The sequence below is a fragment of the Emydura macquarii genome, unplaced genomic scaffold (genome assembly GCF_026122565.2).
Source record: "Emydura macquarii macquarii isolate MOO-44397 ecotype Brisbane River unplaced genomic scaffold, CSIRO-AGI_Emac_v2 contig_67, whole genome shotgun sequence".
Taxonomy (NCBI): Eukaryota; Metazoa; Chordata; order Testudines; family Chelidae; genus Emydura; species Emydura macquarii.
The window spans coordinates 4,187,625-4,202,186 of NW_027130204.1; the positions used below are offsets into that span (position 1 = coordinate 4,187,625).

The 14,562-nt window shown below is 46.9% G+C and overlaps 1 protein-coding gene across 1 annotated transcript in view; it reads right to left on the reverse strand.

Moving 5' to 3' along the window:
• ADAM8 (ADAM metallopeptidase domain 8) overlaps positions 1-13,932 on the reverse strand; it is a 91,457-nt gene extending 77,525 nt beyond the window's left edge. The window contains exons 1-3 of the mRNA XM_067538635.1: positions 13,823-13,932; positions 7,643-7,752; positions 692-768 (exon numbers count right to left, since the gene is read on the reverse strand). Of these exons, the coding sequence (XP_067394736.1) occupies positions 692-768; positions 7,643-7,752; positions 13,823-13,889 (254 nt within the window). The 5' untranslated portion in view covers positions 13,890-13,932. The remainder of the gene's footprint in view (positions 1-691; positions 769-7,642; positions 7,753-13,822) is intronic.
• Positions 13,933-14,562: the final 630 nt, after the last annotated feature.

Consider the following 14,562-nt stretch of genomic DNA (forward strand, 5'->3'; position numbering starts at 1 on the left):
ATCCATGGATATCAAAATTTTGTTCCCCTGCCATCAGTCTGTAAACTTGTGCACGCACTGCTCTTTTAATGAGCTACACGGCATAAAGGAACAGTAGGGGGAGACTGACCCTTTCCTCCTTAAGAATGGAGGTTGAGACAAATGGGTCCAGCAGTTGAGACCATCCACTGTATTCCAGGGGAGGCAGCAATGCTACTCTAATCACATCTCATACGGAGCTCAAAGCAATTTGAGCAATTGTTTCTCCTAAGTTTGATGGGCTGAGGAGATGGTATTTGAGGCTAAATAAGAGTTAGACCATTGTGATGGGAACAGAATAAAAACGTACACAGTCAGGCAATGGGCTTGGGTCTTGGGCTGAATAAGAGCAAGAGTTTAGGTTCATATCTGATGGTGCTGAGTAAGAAATGGAAAATAAGCTTCTTCTTGTTTTGGATCTGGACCTAAATCATTGCAGGTCAATCATTGCCTAGATCATTGCCAGTGTCAATCCAGGGATCCAAGTCGCATCTGAAATTCAAAAGGTTCAGCTAGAGCTCCCAACTGTTAGCTCTCCTCTAGCTTTATGCCCTGCAATGTTCCATGCACAATCTACATAAGGTGGTCTGGGGAGAAAGCTAGATTTGAAACCTAATGGGACAGTACTTTTACTAGGGAACCCTGCAAGCCACACTAGCCACTGCACACTTACTTGTTCTTTTCCAGACGGAGAACGTAGTCCCTCCCTTCTGCATGGACACTGTAGAGAATGTGGTCCGGGTATGTGTTCTATGTAAAATAACAACAGAAACCTGTGGTCATCAGGCTAAAGAAGTATGAATTAGAAGATTTCTATCCTGGGTGCTGTGCAGACATGCCTGAGACATTCAGTCATGTGGGACCTCAGACTTATCCACTCCAGCCCTTTCAATGTTCCTCTAGTCACATGTGGATTTTGTTGAAATATTCTATTGACATAGTTCTGCCCTGCTCTCAAAGGTGCTGTGCACCTACAGCGCCCACTGATTTGGGGTGCTCAGCACCTCTGGAAACCAAGCTATACATGCTTACTGCCAATTTATCCATTACAGACATAGTGCAACGAGTGGAAACCAGCAGCCAACTACATCAGCAGAGAAATGTTCTCAGTTTGCAAAACCCAATGTGCTTTGAGAACTCTAAAGATGAGTAAACTAAGATTAAACTAAGACTCAGTGTTCATCTCTGGCACAAGGCCACGAGCTGTTGCACAAGGAATAAAAATCTTACTGCTCATCAAAATGCCTTTTTTGGCATTGAATTGATCATTTACTCAAAATCAAGAACCACAGAGTCCCCTGATAACTCACCCCTGACTCACTAATGCTTTTCCTAGCAAAGGCTTCCTTATCTTTGACTGACCTAACACACAGCCTCATTGTGTGAGAATCAACTTCTCTTCCTGTCTGAACTCAAAAGAAGATGGTCAGGAAATCATACTGAAGCCACTTGGCCTGAAGAAATAAACCCTGTTTCCAGTCATTCTTTATTCCTACAAGCTCCTGTAGCGCTGAAGACACAGCACCTTTTCACCTACTGAAACAGATCCTTGCCAATCAGTTTCTGGATACCCCTCCAACTCCCAGGTGTATATAGGTGTAGGTGAGTGCAGTAAAAGGGACAATAAACAGACAGCTAGGCCAACTACATGAGTGAACATACTGGGCCATGCTTCTTGGGTAGCTCACCTGTGATGCAAACAAGCTGGAAAGCAGACAAACCTGGCCACCTGAGAAGCCCTCAGCAATGGTGTTGCAGGCCACTGGGTCACACCCTCTCCTGACTGGGGTGCAGGGAATATAGCAGGGCACAGGGGAGAAGTTATGGCCACAGTGTGCTGTGCTCCACCAGTTCCCAATTGGCTTATAGTGCCAGAGGGTGGAGTTTACAGCAGCCCCACAGGTGAAAGGATATGTATCTAGGAGTTAAAGCAAGGGACCAGGAGTCAGGACTCCTGGGTTCTTTTCCTGCCTGTATCAATGACTTGTTGTATGACGGTGGGCAAGTCACCACAGCTCACTGCTTCAGTTCCCCCATGTGTAAGATGGGGACACCTCCACCTACCAATGGCAAGTACTGTGAGACTTGGCTGCTGTTGCAAATTGCTTTGAGATCCTCATCTGCACAGTAATACAAATGAGTAATTGGACCCTTGGAAGTGTGGAGGCCTCCCTCCGGGATTAATGGCAGCTAAACAGGCGAGTCAGCATCTCATAGCAGAGTCACTGGCTCAGGCTCTTCCCAGATGGAAGCCATGGCTGGAGGAAGTGGCAAGGTGAACTCCTTGGGCACCACAAGGCAAATCAGCAGCCTTTTATTTGCTGGGGTTTGCTCCCAGATGGGGAGTTTGGCTTCTCCATTGGAAGTGATGGTATAAATGACAATGAGAGTCAGGGATTTCCCCCAGGAAAGTACTGGGAAGCTGCAATCAGATGGAGGCTGGAGTTATATGGAAAGTATCTCTGCATCAGAGTAAGATCCAGCTGGGACAGGAAGCATGATTTTCTTTGTGAGTCAGCTGCTCTAATTCCACTGCCTTGTATTTTCACTTTGGTCTCATTCTAGGAATGAAAAATCCATTTCTGATTAAAAAAAGCACCTTTGCTTTCTGAGTAAAATGCTGTGAGTGTTGCTCTGCCACTCAAGTGCAGGCCTGGGAAGTGAGGGGCTCTGCAGCAAAGTACTTCTCTGAGAGATGCTGTCACCTAAACAAACATGATGCCTAAGCCGGAGACGCAGGAACTGTCTACAGGGCTTTGTGATAAATTCTTCTTGGATGAACGTTACTGTCTCTTTTAGTGTCCGCCAACAAAATGATGCTTTGTTTTTGCTGGCACTTTCAGAGACAGAAAACAATCCCTGAGAAATGCAGATCTGCAAAAAAGCCACCTGAAAGAGACTGTGACTGCAGGCTGGATGGGAAAGAAAGAACAGTGATCGTCTTTCTGAGAAACCACAAGAACTGCATGGCAGTTTAAAAGGCCAGATAAAGCTTTCTGCAAGCACCTACTTTCAGAGGGCTTTTCAAGAGTTTCAAATGCTGAAAGCCTGACTCAGAATGTGGGGAGAGAGGACTCAGCCTTGACTGCGGTTAAACTCCTGCTCACTCCAGGGCCTGTTGAGTGAGCCAGGGCAGGGCCAGGAATGCAGGACTCAGCCTGAAGTTCAAGACAGGCAGAAACCTGGGACAGGGAGTCTCAGGCACTGGGGGCTGGACCCTTGGAATCCCTCTTACCCCGGTGAGTCAGCAGGAACTTCAGGAGTTAACATCAGTATCAGCGAAAGGTGAATCATAGCCAAACACCAACCAGGGCCTTCAATGCTTTGGGAAAACATGATGTGCAACAGCAGGTCAGGGTGGTGGGAGGATATTTGGTAATTTCTTCACCTGGTGTGAAAGGGACTATGGGGCTGTACAGAGTACACTGGACTAGATCCGCCAGAGCCAGTGCAGGGGGTGGGAATTTACACAACCTTTCTGCCCCCTTGATCTGGGGGCCAAACCACCCTCTGGCACAAGTTAAAGTAGTCTCAGGAACACCCTCACTTGTGCTGGTGGAGAGCAGCCAACATCACTGGTGTCCATGCACCTTAACCCTGCCCCCACCTCCTCTGCTGTACAGTGCCCCTACAAAAGAGATCCTCAGCTGCTGCCTGAAACTCACTGCTGTGGGTGGTTTTTTTTCTTAATCCATATAGAATCCCCTGCAAGCCACCCCATTTCTTAAAATGAGGGGATCCAGCTCAGATGCCCCTGCTGATCACAGCTGTAGCAATATGGCCTGGTTAGAGCAGTGACCCCTAAGGTAAGTGTTATGGGGGGGGGAGAGGAGAGAAGATTCCACCTTTAAGGCAGAAGGAAAGAAGAATGTTGATGGCAGGTTGATTTTTTTTTTTTTTTTTTTTAAGATATCAGGTTTGGGATGTTAGAAACAGTCTGGGGGAAATGGCTGAGTGGACAGTGTGAGCCAGCTTCACCACTCATCATCTGGCCATTCTAAACACGTGAAGATAGACCTCACATCCTGCCCACCTCATTCCAACATGGATTGCATTCTCTCGCTGTATGCATGTCTTACAGATATATAACAGATGGATGCACCATTACATGTGATCTCTTCCCTTTGGTACCAACACTCAAAGAAAGAAAAGAGGAAAATTTTCAATGTGCACAGCACAGATGGTGTCTCTAAATAGACTAGAGAATGTTTATCTCATGGACGAGTTTAGGTTTCTGGAGCAAAGAAAACAGATGCCTTTGGGAAGAATTTTTGAAGCTATTTTATCTGAAAAGGTTTGAATCACAAGTGAACATGCTGTACCAAGAATTTCCTAGGCAATTTATGTCTCAAAATTGACATAATGCCTAGGTCTTCTTGGGTGCTAATGTTTGTGCTTTTAAGATACGATTCCCAGTGCTTTCTGGATTTTAAAAGACTAAAATGCAGTCAAGAAGCTGCCATTAGATTAACATCACAAATCTAGCCTTGCTGACTCTAAACATTCAAAAACCATGAGTCAAACCACAACAAACATAAGACTGGCTTGAAAAGCATGAGATTTTTTTCAAAATAATAAAATGTGGATTCTTTTTTTTGGGCTTCTTTTTTCTGAGCCATTTGGGTTCATGTTTTCTTGCTTTTCTCCACAACCTCAAGGACTAGAATCTGACTTTTTTTACAAAATGAAATGTGGGAGAATTTCAGCTTCACATAACTCCAGGTGCTGAGACTTTAAGAAAACACCAAGTACCACAAGACATGTACTAAATCATGAGAGATGGCAACACTTATTCCCTCCTGCTTGCAGAGATTCCATTTAGTCATTTCTTCCCTTTATCCCATCAACTAGTGTTGGGTCATCATGAAAGCATCTGCCATCTTTGCCTATTGGCGGTGGCATTATCTGCTTACCATCTTCTTTGATGCAATCCATTCATCACTTCCTCAGGATCTCTTTCCTACCATGCTATCTTCACCAGGTCCTCTCATTCATCCTCTGCCCATATCTGAACTAGCAAAGTCCTGGTTACTGAATTTTGTCAGCCACATCACGAACTCTGACTTCCACCCTAAAACTTCCCTTCTGAAATCTCTCTCTTTGTGTAACTCCTCTTCTGACATGAATACATCTCATCTCAAATGCGTGTAGGCATTGAACTCGGTGTCTCTATTTTGGCCATGCTTCTGCACCATACAGCATTACGGGGCACACCTTTGTTCTCCACAATTGGGCTTTCAGACTCAGTGGCAGATGCTTGTTATACACAATCCTTGAGATGTTATTCCACACTTTTCCAGCACTCCCCAGTCTGGACTGTAGCTTGTGTTCAAGCTTGCCATTTTCCGTAAACCAACTGCCAAGGTAATTGAACTGGTCGGTCTAGTTTAGTTTACTTCACTAAGCTCTACGTCCAGTTTCCCTGTGGCTTCTCTACTGACCCACATGACCTCAGTCTTAGTCAAGCTCATTTTCATCAGATGCCAGCTTAGCTAATTATAGCATGGGTTTACTATTTTCTCTAGGTCTTCTTTTGAAGAGGCCCTTATTGCTATGTCATCTGTATATAGCAGCTTCTCACCTTTTCCCACTGGGATCTTCTTGCTGACGTAATCCATCAATAAGCTAAAACAGCAGCGGACTGAGGACCAACCCCTGGTGAAGTCCAACTTCCACTTCAGAGGAACTTGTTCCAAAACACATTCGGATCACTGTTTTAGGTAATCTATATCAAGCATGTGCCATAGTTATTAAATCCTTGAACGCACCATATTTCTTCAGCGCTGGTGTGAGCATCCTTCTATCCATTTTATCATAGGCCTTTTCTAGGTCTATAAGATGGTATCCTGCTGGTGCTTGAGCTGCTTCTCCATCCCTTGCCAAATTACAAACATGGAATCCCTGGCCCTCATCCTTTCCTAAAGCCAAACTGTTCTTGAGGGTTTCCACAATTCTTCTAATTCTAGCATCCAGAATACAATCCAGTATCTTCATCCCATGTAACCACTGTTTTGTCCCTCGACAGCTCCACATTGCTAGATGGTTCCCTTCTTAGGTATTGGTACCAGGATCAACTTGCACCAGTCTTCAGGAAATCTCTTATCTTGCCATATGGCTTCAACCACTTTGGTCATCCATTTCATGCCTCTCTTGCCCAAGCTTTTCATCAGGCCTGCTGTCACTTGATCAGGTCCCTCTGCTTATTGGTCTTCATCTCCTGGACTGTATTTCCACTCCCTCCTCTGTTATGTCAGGCTCCATATCAGGATGATATGTTAGCAAGGCTCCCTAAAGGGGTTTGCCTCATTTAAGAAATTCTCAAAGTATCATTTTCACCTCTCCTTCACTTGTTTGGATGTTATTAGCAGTCTCCTCTGAGCTCCATTTACAAATGATGTCACATTACCATCCTCCTTCCTTGTGTGTCTCATTTTTTCAATGCTACTGAATTTTTTGCCAGCCAGCTGCGGGTCCTTTACAAGCTCAGCGTATAAATTGTTTAGGGCACTCTCTTGGGCCCTTTGCCATGGCTCACTTGGCAGCTCCCGTTACTTCTTTGTATTTGCTTTCATTTACACTCGATGGATTCGTTTCTTTTTCTCCATGCACCATTTTCTTGTTTTGGATTGCTACCTGCACTCTGATGGTCCCCCACCACTCCTCTCCTTTGGTTTTCCCCATCTGCATCATCCACAAACCTCTTCCACCATGGCAATCCACGTTCTTTAAAGGTGATTCCACTCCTCTTTAGCCGATGCCAAATTTCTGGACACAGTTTCTGGACACAGATTTCATTCTACCACTAGTGATGCTAATTTTGATCTCAAACACAAAAAGAGGGCTGCTTTGATTGGTCTCTGAAGAGCGCCCTCATTTAGATGAAGATGATGCAGAAAGTTCACACTAGCTCATGTCATTCATCCTGTAAGGTTCTCATGTTAAAGGAACTAAGACTCTGAGCCTGGGTCTTTGCTAACTGTGCACTCAGGGTGCCTGCCAGGCAGATCAAGAGGGAGAACATTCCTTTCTCTGAACCAGCGTGCATCTCCTGGGGCATTCTCCAGTGATTTGGGTATATTCTGAGTATACTGTTTGGAAGGGAAGGAAGGCCCAGAGGATAGATTGCTGCCATGGAACTCTGGAGACCTGAATTCAAAGCCTGGCTTTGCCACACTCTTCCAGTGTCACACTGGGCAAGTCAATTCACTTCCAAAGGGCTGTGAGGATAAAGGCATTGAAGATTATGAAGTGCTCAGATACTCTGGTGATTGGGGGCATAGACAGCTACAGTACGTTAGTGTTGTGATTCTGTTCTGCACCTTTCCATTTGGTTGACTGTTTGTAGAGGCAGTTGCTGTTCTGCAAGGTGGCACTGAGGTGGCCTATTCCCTATTTCACAGTGTGCACTCTCAGAGAGACTTTACTTTAGTTTTCCCATATTTTGTTAATTTTGCTTAATCTAAAACACAAGTCAGTCTGCCTGCTCACTGTCTGGGAAAGCCAGAACTGAGCATGGCTAATCTGGGGGCTGCCACCAGGCTATAGTTCAACTGCCTCGGAGTCGGGGGTTCTTGGTGCTGGGCTTCTAATGTTCCCTGGTATTTCAGAGGTGACAGATACTTACGAGTTGAGCAGAAAGGTCTCTTTTCCCAGGAGCTGCAGGAACTCTGCGAGGTGTCACTCTTTCATATTGGACCACATGTGCAAGTTTCTCCGATGGACTGGCAAAGACACCTGTAAAGACATTCAAAGGGTCAGGGCTTTCTACAGAGTTCCTTAGAGGGGTCCGGTGCTCCACAATGTTACAGGGTGATAGAAAAGTTGTGCTCTGTAACCGCATGAAGGTTTGTTTCTGACCCCAGAGACAGGAACAGAGCTAGGCTGGCTTTCTAGCTGCCTGCCCCTCCATATTGCCCTCAAAGCTCATTGTTGGCTGATGTTCTGTTGCTTCTTTACAGTATACACAAAGCACGTAACATCCGCCATGTGCCCAATGCACTAGCAGGCAGCAGTGAAATGCCAAAGATGCACTTGCAACTTCCCTGTCCCGCATTCTGCACTCATTGGCCACAAAGCATTTACCAGATGGTCTCCCCAAGTGAATAAGGCCAGGACAAGCTTTACAAAAGAGAATGAAAGTCTTAAACTAAGTGAAAAAATATTTGCAGGCTCCAAGACTACACACCATTGCAATAATCTTTGTACAATGTCTTGTAAAGGAACATCTGAAAATTCATAATATGCTGGCCAGCATTGTACTGATGAAATCTGTGTGGCAACATTGCAAATGTAACATTATAGATTCCACAGTATGGTGATCTTAACACATGTTCCAAACAGAGATTGGCAAGCAGATCTGTCTCAAACAAAGGAACATTTGCTCTGCTTAAGTTGCATTTAAGCAATAAAGAGAGTCATCAAGAAGGAAGGGAAATGAAGGATGTTCAAACAGGTGAGGACGAGCAACAGAGAACATCCTTTCCTGTAGACTCTCTGTCTCCTGAATCTCAGCTGGAAATGTTTTCCAAGGAGAGGACTGACACTGTAAAAATGTGGGACAAACACCTCAAAGGCCCTCCTCCTCCCTCTCTGTCCATCGATTCACTGCACAAGCCAGGACAAAGGAAGAGCCATTAACCAGAAGAGCATGTGGTGAGAAAAACTTTGCTTTTAATTTAACATAGGTTGTTAATTAGGCACTAGTTGTGTTTTATCTTCATTTTTCTTGTACCCGTGTATGCCTCATTACATGTACTCACTTAAAATCTTCTCTTTGTAGCTAATAAACTTATTTTATTGTTTTTTCTAATCCAGTGTGTTTAAACTAAAGTGTTTGGGAAATTCCATTGAGATAATAAGATGTGTGCATATCATTTCCATTAATAAAATGATGAACTTTATATGAATTTGTATTGTCTAGAGGGAGGGCTGGGAAGTACTAGACGTACATTTCTAGAGGAAAATCTAGACGTGAGGGTATGGTGAGGTCACCCTGCAATATAACCAAGGTCTGACTGGTTGGCTGCAGCACACACACACAGACGTAGCTGGGGGTGACTAGCTTGCTGGAGGCTCCTTGTGAGCAGTCCAGGTGGGAGGTTACAGCAGCAAAGCAGTGTAAAGGGCACCCCAGATCAGAGGGCAGAGGTAACACAGCTACTCATTAGTCTGTACTCTGGGTATGACACAAAGTGATTATAGCATAACCTCAGCTTTCATTTTATTTTGTTAAGAAGCCAAGTTTCTAGCTTCTTGACTAAAAATCAAAGCTTGAAAATGCAACCCCCAAATGTTCAGAAAGTAGAAGGCAGATACCCAGCAACCCAAATTTTTTTTTTTTTTAAATATCTCATGGCTTTTTTGGGGCCTGACTCATGATTTTTTAATGTTTGAGGCTGGCAATGCTTTGTTGTGAATTTTGTGGGATGCTTTGCATTTAAGCTGAATCAGGCCCTCTGATTCACCAAGAAAGGAAGTGTTGGGGGAGGGGAGTGGAATACAGCGAGCCAGCCCACTACACTTATAGGTCTGTGCAGTTCATAACCCTTAATTGCTGCCCAAAGCATCACACCCTACACTAGAAGGCAAGTTGAGCATCTTCCCCTCCCTTTCCCCACCCATTTTGCAAATAATTTAACTAAAGGACTACACAAGATAACATCTGGCAGAGTTGAGTATAGAACTCAGGGCTTTAACACGACACAGCCATCACTCAGCCATACTGCCTTTCAGAATAAACGTGCCAGAGCTAGGTGCTTGGCTAGTTAACCACTGAGCCAACTGCTAAGTCCACACTTCCCTACCACAGCCAGGAATCCTGACCACCAAGAATCTACTGTTACCTAACAAAAAGCTGTATAACTCCCAGGCACAGTGTGTGTCGTACCCCCACCCCGCACCAGTGGCTACTCCAAATAGAGGATAACAAATTGTTACCAACTGTTACTTTAGCTCAAGTAGTAGAGATCTGACTGGTGATCTGATAGTCCATGCTTCCAGACCTACAGCTGGCCCCAGGGACAGCAGGGTCCATAGGACTGACTGCTCATGATGCAATTTATTTTTCCAGTTTTCTTCTTTATAAATTGGTTTGTGAAAGTCACACAGTGAGAAAAATGCCTTAGAAGCAGGCGTTATTGTTAGAAACTAATCTAACCTGCCAGCTCTTGGGCAACACTCTAAGACCTGGAATGCCACATGATGGCCAATGCTCACCCATTTCGCCAGCATGACCCACATTGGCAGGTTTGACGACTGCATGATGCTGACGGTCCCCATGTCAGCTAGCCTTATTAGTTAGTCACCTTGCAGGAGCACTGGGATCCCCGCAGTGCAGTGAACAGCAAAGGGAGAGCAGACCATATCTTTCTGCTGGCCCTTAACAAGCCTCCCCCACAGTGCATTTCATGCCTGAGCCAGAAACAAAGCTACTCTTCTCACCACCCCCTCCCACATGTGAGTCATAATCTCACTGCCGGTGCCGGCTTAGTTCTGGCTGGCAGGATGCAGCTACTTTCTATAAAGCGGCAGCTCATCTGGGCTGGATCAGATGGACACACGAGAGCCATCTACTGGCAGCACTTTTTGGTCAAACCCCAATAGCTGCCTGTAGATGGTACCTAGATAACCCAGCCTGGCTATATGAATGAATGACTGGGTGACCCAGGCAGGCAGATATAAACTCAATCCATCGGAGATATCATAAGAACTGCCCATTACCACGTATACTGCCAGAGAAGCTGTGTGCGCAGACTCAGAGCCCTTAAAGTTAAATGGCTGGGGGGCTAGACATTCTCTGCAGAGGGCCCATCTGCCCTAGGAAACTGTGGAAAGTTAGATGTGCCTAAGATCATGTGGTTGCTCGCACTTGGCCAGTTCAGAATGCTTGAGACACATGCATGACAGAAGATGCACACTGCGTCCTGGAGGAAGGTCCATATTGCCATCGATCTCCACTTTACAGAGCAGATATGGAGGCAAAGGACTTGTGTGAAGATGCCCAGCAAGTCAGAGGTAGAATTACGATTAGAACTCAGGAGCTCTTCCCTCTCGGCCCCCACGCTCACTCCTCTAGAATAGAAATGCCCTCCTAAGCAGAACCAAAGCATTGCTCATGCTGCTGCTATGCCACCAGGAACAGGGGCTGCACTTTGATATGGACAAAAAACCCCTCCAGTATGGGTCAGGCTTGAATGGATTTGTTCAGCCCTGGTACCACCCGGGCCATGGCACAGCTCACTGGTGGGCCTCGGCATACAGCAAATGGTTTCACTATGCCTGCTGCAGTGAACTGAGCTCAGCCACCTTTATAGTCCCATTTCATCTGGCCTAGTCAATGCAGGCCTAGCAGAAATGGGGCTGGATGAGAGCTAAGTGATTCACCTCAGACACAGTTGAGCTAATGCCTGAAGGCTGGAAGAAGCAACCAGAAGAAATAGTGATTGCCTGATGGAGCCTGCCCTTTTTCTTCCAGCCTCCTGGGTGCATCTAGAAGTCAAGGGAACAGCAGTCCCAAAAAGCTTTTATCCATCTGCAACTGGCTAAAAGTTGAAGCTAAACAAATTCATAACACTGAGGGTAATTAACCATTGGAACAACTTACCAAGGTTGTGAGGGATTCTCCATCACTAGCAATTTTCAAATCAAGGCTGGATTTTTGTTTGTAAAGATATATTCTAGCTCAAAAGGAATTATTTGGGAGCAGTTCTCTGGTCTGTTATACAGGAGGTCAGATAAGATCAGTGGTTTTCAACCTGGGGTCCACAAACCCCTCAGGGTCTGCAGGCTATTTCTAAGATTTCAAAAGGGGTCTGCACCTCCATCTGAAATTTTTAGGGGTCCACAAAACGAAAAAAGTTGTAAACCACTGGACTAGATGATCACAGTGGTCCCTGAGAATCTATTAATTTACTTTCAGATGCAGATCTTGCTACAATGATCCAGGCCTCTTTTCCCTTTAGGTTGGGTCATTGCGATGAGCCTCATGGAAACTTCAACTAGGGATGAACGCAGCAGCTTGGTTTCTTAGGCCTTCTCTGAACACAAAGTTGCATTGGTTTATCTAAAGAGGTGGTTCCAAATGGATTTAGTTAAGGCAGATAGAAATCACTGCATGGACAATTTAGATTTAATTTAAATCTAGCTTGGATCAAATTAATTTAAATTGATTCCTTGTTAGACCAACATGAGCCAGGCTTTCATCTTTTTTAAAGTGTTCAGACAAGAGGTTTGCACCAAATTAACAAATGTCTTAAAAAATGGTTTGAATTAAGAAAGCAGAATTTGTGTGTGAAGACAAGCCCTTAGAACTGTCTCGCATAGTGGTCACATTGCCACCAATTCATTTGAGTCCACTGGAAATTATGCAGCAACTTCACTAAGAGTTAGTTTACACTTAAAACTTAAAGCTGTGCCACTGTAAGAGCGCTTGTGTAGCCACATTATGTCGACGGGAGAGAGCTCTCCCACCAACATAATAAAACAACCTAAATGAGCAACAGTAACTATGTCAGCAGGAGAGCATCTCCCACGCATAGCGCTGTCCACACAAGTGCTTATGCTGGCAAAATTTATGTCGCTCAGGGGTGTGGTTTTTTCCTGGGCAACAAAAGTTTTGCTGGCATAAGTGCTACTGTACACAAGGCCTAAAAAATGGTGGATTTTAACGGAATAAATGAGAAAATGTATAATGAACTCAGTGCTGCAGCCCTGTTATTTTGATAGGTTAATTTATTTTTTGCAGTCTACATATTTTAAATTTTCAATATGAGAAAGATTTTTATAGTGACATCTGAGGCCTGGTTTACACTAGAAAATCCAGTCTGCATAACTATGTCGCACAAGGGTGTGAAAAATTCAGACCCCCTGAGCAGAGTAGTTACACCACCCTAAATCCCCATGTAGACAGCACTAGGTTGACAGAAGAATTCTTCCGTCAACCTAGCTACCGCTTCTCTGGGAGGTGGATTAACTACAGTGACGGGAGAACCCCTGTCCTCAGCACCACAGCATCTCAGCTGTGCCCTCTGAAGAGTAGACAAGCCCTTCGAAGTTGACAGGCAAAGGCAGAGGTTTTGGCAGCTGGGTGAAGTATTTGGGGCTTTTGATCCTTGGTGGGCAGTTTGGCACAATGGAGTAATTACAGGAGCTAAGTGTTTCTGAAAAGGTTATCAGCAGTGAAATCACAGAGACGGCTGGCAGCAACTTTTATATTATAAAAAGATCCAAAAAAATTAATTTGCAAGAACATTCCATCGTGGCTTGGAAAGGTAGGAAGGAGAAAGCCCTCTGCAGAAAAGCACCTCCGCTTTGTCCAAGGATTCCAGTCAGTTCTGCTGGGATATACCAGTCCGATAATCGCCCTTTCCCCCTCAGGAAAAGTTTGCCAGCTGCCAACACCACAGCCACACACCAGCACTGTTCAGCACCCGCAAGCTGCCCGGCGCTGAGGAGAGCCACACCCGCTTTCCCCGCCCAGCCCCACAACCCCGCGCCCCAACTCCTGCAGGGGAAGAGACTGAACCAGGCACAGCCCCACACCCTGAGAGGTCAGCACATGGCCCCAGGTCAGGCCTGCTCTCGTCCTGTCGTGCCCGTCCGGCCCTCCCGTCCGGCCCCCGACGGCCAGTCCCCTCACGGGCCAGACCCGGCCCCTCCACCCTCTGGTCCGGCCCGGCCCGGCCCGGCCCGGCCCGACCCCCATCGGAGCGGGCGGGCAGGAAATGCAGCCCGAGCTGCCGAGTCCCTCGACACCCGCCGCTGCCGTCCCCCGACGGAGCCCGCAACGGCCAGCGAGCGCACTCACCGCAGCGCCCCAGCGCTATGCACAGCGCCAGCAGCAGGGCGAGGGTCTGGGTCTGGGGCCGGGCCATGGCTCGCTCGCTCGCTGGCTGCCCGCGCGGTGCGGTGCGGAGCGGAGCGATGTGGCGCGGAGCGCTCCTCCCTGTGCCAGCCGCCAGCGCAGCGCCCGGCTCAGTCTGACTGACTGACTGACTCAGCCCCGCCTGACTCAGCTCAGCCTCCCGCCCAGGAAACCGAGGGGGTCGGGTCGAGTCGAGCCGAGCCTACCCCCCAGCCGGCCCCACTCCGCAATCACTGACACCCCCCCCCCCCCCGCCCAGACCTCTCGCTGCTCGCACTGCACACTGACCTGCCGACCTCACTGCCCCACACTGACTGCCTGCCCCACCCAGACCTGCCCCATACTGCACACTGACCTGCCCCACACTGCACACTGACTGCCTGCCCCACCCAGACCTGCCCCACACTGCACACTGACTGACTACCCCACCCAGACCTACCCCACACTGCACACTGACCTGCCCCACACTGCACACTGACTGACTGCCCCACCCAGACCTGCCCCATACTGCACACTGACCTGCCCCACACTGCACACTGACTGACTGCCCCACCCAGACCTGCACGGCACTGCACACTGCCCTGCCCTGAACACTGACCCTCAATCAGCCTCTCTCTGGCCCAGCCTCCCTTCCTCCACACTGCACACTAACTCCCCTCCCTCCAACCAGCCCCTCCCTGACC